This window comes from Bubalus kerabau, chromosome 3 (genome assembly GCF_029407905.1).
Source record: "Bubalus kerabau isolate K-KA32 ecotype Philippines breed swamp buffalo chromosome 3, PCC_UOA_SB_1v2, whole genome shotgun sequence".
NCBI classification, from domain to species: domain Eukaryota; kingdom Metazoa; phylum Chordata; class Mammalia; order Artiodactyla; family Bovidae; genus Bubalus; species Bubalus kerabau.
Genome location: NC_073626.1, coordinates 158579127 through 158584514, shown reverse-complemented (window position 1 = coordinate 158584514; position 5388 = coordinate 158579127). Strand labels below are relative to the sequence as shown.

At 43.2% G+C, this 5388-nt stretch overlaps 1 protein-coding gene across 1 annotated transcript; it reads right to left on the bottom strand.

Moving 5' to 3' along the window:
* On the bottom strand, window positions 1-2397 carry RPL37A (ribosomal protein L37a). Its single transcript, XM_055573418.1, has 4 exons — window positions 2249-2397; window positions 1754-1882; window positions 1108-1190; window positions 1-123 (listed from the first exon to the last, which is right to left on the bottom strand). The coding sequence occupies exons 1-4, from the start codon at window positions 2249-2251 to the stop codon at window positions 60-62; spliced, it is 279 nt and encodes a 92-aa protein (XP_055429393.1). The 5' UTR covers window positions 2252-2397; the 3' UTR covers window positions 1-59.
* Between the last annotated feature and the right edge of the window lie 2991 nt (window positions 2398-5388).

Here is a 5388-nt window from a genome sequence, read left to right as displayed (position 1 = left end):
TTGTTAGATAAATTAACCCATTTATTATAGGCTAGCAACGGTATCGAATGGTGGCGCCTCTACTGGTCCTTCAGTTCCTTCAGTCTTCTGATGGCGGACTTGACTGTGACAGCAGAGGTGGTGCTGCAAAGAAAAACAAAGTTGGTTCCAAACTAGTCACATGCAGAGTGGCAGATGGGGACACGCCTCACGTTCACAGTGCAAGCCCAGCGACGACAGCTGCTGGCCATCTCATGCATCCGACTCCTCAGACAGGAGAGCATGAAATGAGCAGGAATGACTGAGAGGCTGACTACACTCACTACCAAGAAATGGACAGAATGTCAGAAGAAACTAATAAATTACACGATGGCACAATGAGAGCTATCAAGGAAACAACGTCTAAGGCGGCACAGCTGACTAAAGCACACTGTGGAAATGACGAAACAATGTTTTCCTACAACACTCAGGCACTGTACCTGAAAAACACATAACCACCTCATGTGGCAGATGAATGCTAATTCGTTTATGCTCCATTTTCCCTTTTGTCCACAGAGAACCCCAAGGTGCTTATACATATATGTATATATCCACATCATCATTTCAACATTTTCCAGTATTTTACACTGCTTCAATTTTAAACTGAACGAAAACTAAAAATTTAAACTACACTAGCCAAATCATTTTGCTATGTAACTAATGTACTGGACAGCACGAGTTCATAAGCTGGCTAAAGGGAAACCATGTCAGCCTTCAGGTTCAGCAATGAATCTCCAGATTAGAGGCCTTCAAGGACGGGCTTGGATTTCCAGAATTGGATAAAGTCCAATATAATCAATAACCAACACAGAAGTTTATCTCTGCAATTATCACTTGGCCTTTGTCAGTCACAAAGTGGAAGCACCTTAACCAATACTGTTTAGAATAGCAAAGGTGTGTTGGCCAGATGGCCTCACATGTACAGCAATAAGCTAACTGACCTCTTAATTTTCACAAAAACAGCCTGCCATTCAAGTGTTGTTCAGTAGTCAGCCCAACTAGCAGATCTGTTAAAATTAGCCCATCCAGCCACAAACCTGAATTTGGACATGGCCCACACTTTCAAACACCGTAAAGAAACGGACTCACTTGTAGGTCCAGGCACCACCAGCTACTGTTTTCATGCAGGAACCACAGTGCCAAATGCCCACAGCTCTTCTCTTCATCTTGGTCTGTAAAAGATAATCGATTTTTCCTATGACCAAAGAAAAGCCTTTTATATTACAAACAACCAGGAGTCTAATAACACTAGGAAGCTAGAACTGGTGTACTTTGTGAGGTTATTTATGTTTTTTTTTCCTTCTAATTTCAGGGTCTCTGGTGCAAAATTTGCATTCATCATGGTGACATAGCCAAGGATGTGAATGACTTGCCCTCTTCCCCCCACCTCCAAAAACAGTATTTCTGCACACAGTAAACAAAAATCTCTAGCAACACCAGCAGACAAAAGTTGACAGAACCATATTCCACAAAGGAGGTTTGACTTAGGCTGGGGCTGTCAAATAATTTTTCCCCCTTTAGCTCTCAAATGGTTTTCTTTCAAGGAAAAGCGTTTGACAAAGCCCGAAGATATAAACAACACTCTTATCTCAAAACTGGTCACCAACGGTGTCTGCAGCTAACTGCTCAACAACTTAGAACCAGCAAACTTATTTACGAACGTCCTTCAAGAGAGGACCCGTTTCGGAAGGAAACCATCCCGCCCTCGTCCCTTCGCGTCCAGAGACCATCTTACTTTGCCACAGAAGGAGCAGGTATACTTGGCGTGCTGGCTGATTTCAATTTTCTTCACCATTTTCCTGAGGGAGGCACCATAACGGGTCCCGTATTTGCCCACGATTCCGACCTTCTTGGTGCGTTTAGCCTGTTAAGAATGAGTTAAGAGAGAAAACAGATATTAGAACTCAGGAACGGGGACTTCGCCTCTCCATCAAGTTCCGGCGCCTCCAGACGCCTTTCTTCTACCTGCCCACCTAGTTCTCCCCCTCTCCCCACCCTAACCCACGGCCCACGGTGGGCCCGGTGCCCCGGGGGCACTCGGAGAACCCAGCCTGGACGCGCCAGCCCCCGCCAAACCGCCCTAATCTGCGTCCCAGAGGACAGGCGAGGGTACGCAGGCCAGGGACACGGGACAGAGCGGGCGAGCAGAGGCAAGTTAGGGCAAATAAACCAAAAAAAGGGGCAGATGCAAGCGGATAGACGTTTAGGCCTCATCCTGACCAACACTCACCATGTTACCGCAACCTAGATCGGAGCGCAAGAGGAAGATGGAAAGTGCGCAGGCGCGGTTTTAGGCCGACAACAGGAAGTGGTGTATGCGAGGCCCAGATAGGAACTGAACTCTATGGTCTGGAGGTTTTCTCGCTCCGGTTCCTCCAGGGTAGTGTGGTCGGAAACCTCTCTGACAGAGTTAGGGTGATTTACAAATTGTAGCGACAAACTGTGTAGCAGAAGCTCTTTCAAATATCGACATTATCGTACATATATCTCACGAAATCCTGCAAAGGAGGTACGATTTCCTCCATTTATAGACAAGATTCAGATTTTAAGTAATTTGCTCACTCATTGGCACTTAGAGAAGTGCTTAAAATATGATTTCAGATCTCACCGCTTTCTACATTATGCCTTCTAGAAGCGGCAAGCCCTGTGGTTGTGGGTAGTGGGGATATTTAAACTGAGTTTTGTCTTTATATATTTCTGCATTTTTCTAATTATCTCTTAAAATGAATATGTATTTATAACTGGAAAAAAAATTTCTAAGTCCATTAGAAATGTGTACACCTCGCACTCAGATCTTGGTTTCTAATATCATTCTACAATGAAAGGAGCCAGGACTCCTTGGAGAAATGACGATCCCAGGACTGCTGAAGGACATATGCAAGATGAGTCTGGAGTGTTGTAGTGCCAGAAAGTAAGGAAGTGCATAAAAACCAAAACAAAAAACCCTGCTGTGATGGAGCTGTGTCAAAGAGACAAGGCAACCAGCTGAAAGAACTCCCAATGGATAAGTCTGGAAATTTTTGAACAAAAAAATCAAGTTTTGTTGATTTTTAACCCAGAGTAGAAAATAAATGACCATGAGTCCATGCTGATGTGAATAAATGATTGAATAAATAAATAAATGGGGGAGAAGAGGCCACTCACTCTTGCAGAAGAATTCTAAATGATTTATGTGGATTCTCCGCTCTCTAAGAAGGGGGATATAACTCCTCACTCCTTAACTGTGGGCTGTGTAGAGTGATTCCTTCCAAAGAGCACAATATGAGAAAGCGAGGAAAGAGTAACCACACAATGGAGAAACCTGCCAAACACTAGCAAAGCCGAGTCAAGGTCCGTATCAACAATTATGAATCATGGAGACAGCATGTCCCTCTGATATGGTGCGATGGCAGTGGCGCTTTACTTTTGTGGTCTTTCTCCAAACCCGTAACCCAAGTCCAATCATGAAAAATCAGACAAATGCGAATTGTGAAGTGTCCTACAAAATTAAGATCATAAAGAAAACAGAGTCTGAGAAATTATCACAGTCAAGAGGAGCTTAAGGAGACATGAATGTAAATGTAAAATGGGATCCTGGAACAGAAAAAGACATTAGGTAAAAACGAAAGAGCTCTGAATAAACTGTGGACTTTAGTTAATAATAATGTATAAATATTGGTTCATTGGGGGCTTTCCAGATGGTGCTAGTGGTAAAGAATCCACCTGCCAATGCAGGAGGCATAAGAGACATAGGTTTGATCCCTGGGTTGGGAAGATCCCCTGGAGGAGGGCGTGGCAACCCACTCTAGTATTCTTGCCTGAAGCTTGACAAGCTCTGTGCATAGGGTTGCGAAGAGTCAGACACAACTGAAGTGACTTAGCACACACGCACATATTGGTTCATTGATGATAATAAATATACCATACTAATGTAAGATGCTAATAACAGAGGGAACTGGGTTTTTTAAAAAGTATATGGGAACTGTGTAGAGTCTGTTCAATTTTTCTTTTTAGGCCATGCTGCACTGGCATTTGAGATCTTAGTTCCCCAAAAAGGATCAAACTGGTACTCCCTGCAGTAGGAGCATAGAATTTTTTTTTCCTTTGTTTCACTAACAAAGATTTATTATTTTTGTCTTTCTAATTTAGTTATTTTTAATTGAAGGATAATTGTTGTATATTAAGTTGGTTTCTACCATTCAGTTCAGTTCAGTCGCTCAGTCGTATCCGACTCTTTGTGACTCCATGAACTGCAGCACCCCAGGCCTCCCTGTCCATCACCAACTCCCAAAGTTCACTCGAGCTCACGTCTATCAAGTCAGTAATGCCATCCAACCATCTCATCCTCTGTCGTCCCCTTCTCCTCCTGCCCCAGCATCAGAGTCTTTTCCAATGAGTCAACTCTTCGCATGAGGTGGTCCAAGTACTGGAGTTTCAGCTTTAGCATCATTCCTTCCAAAGAAATCCCAGGGCTGATCTCCTTCAGAATGGACTGGTTGGATCTCCTTGCAGTCCAAGGGACTCTCAAGAGTCTTCTCCAACACCACAGTTTAAAAGCATCAATTCTTCGGCACTCAGCTTTCTTCACAGTCCAACTCTCACATCCATACATGACCACAGGAAAAACCATAGGTTTCTACCATATAGCAACATAAATCAGCCATAGGTATACATATACCCACCCTCCCTCTTGAACCTTCCTCCCACCTCCCACTGGGAGCAAGAAGTCTTAACCACTGCCAGGGAAGTTACTCTTCTTAAAAAAAAAAAAAAATTATTTATTTATTTGGGTGTACCAGTCTTAGTTTCGGCATGTGGGATCTAGTTCCCTGACTAGGGATCAAACCTGGGCCTCCTGCACTGGGAGCATGGAGTCTTAGCCACTGGACCCTGGGAAGCCCCATTTTTTTTTTTTTAATAAATCTTAAACTTTTCTAAAAAATAAAGTCTATTTGAAAAAAAAGCCCACAAGCCAAGATCACAAGTCAACTCCATGAAAACAGAGTCTCAGTTGTCCACCTTTGCATCCCAGGACTGAACACAGAGCCTGGCGTGACAGTGATAATGGATACATGTTGCGTAGGGAAATGGTACCTTGCGTGGTATAATGTTGATGATGAGTTTTTAAAGGGATTTTTATTTGTCTGGGCTTCTCTGCATTTCAAAGTCAATCCACTTATGTTAGAACTAAAAAAGGCTTTAGAGCTTTTTTATAGCTCCAAGTGGAAACTGAGGCCCAGAGAGGTCAAGGGACTTATCCAAGGTCATAGAGCCAATGAATGACTTCCAGACCAGTGCTCTTCCTACTGTGTCACAAGATTTGAGCTGATTTCTCAGCTGCAAAATGAATATACCATAACATCTAAGGTTCTTGAAAAATGAAAGTGTTAG

What these genes read in the sequence shown, in the direction of transcription:
- RPL37A (XM_055573418.1), bottom strand. An exon ending in CCTGCTCCTTCTGTGGCAAA is followed by an intron (nt 1,191 to 1,753) that starts GTAAGATGGTCT and finishes TATCTTTTACAG; the next exon opens with ACCAAGATGAAGAGAAGAGC. An exon ending in GGTGGTGCCTGGACCTACAA is followed by an intron (nt 124 to 1,107) that starts GTGAGTCCGTTT and finishes TTTTCTTTGCAG; the next exon opens with CACCACCTCTGCTGTCACAG.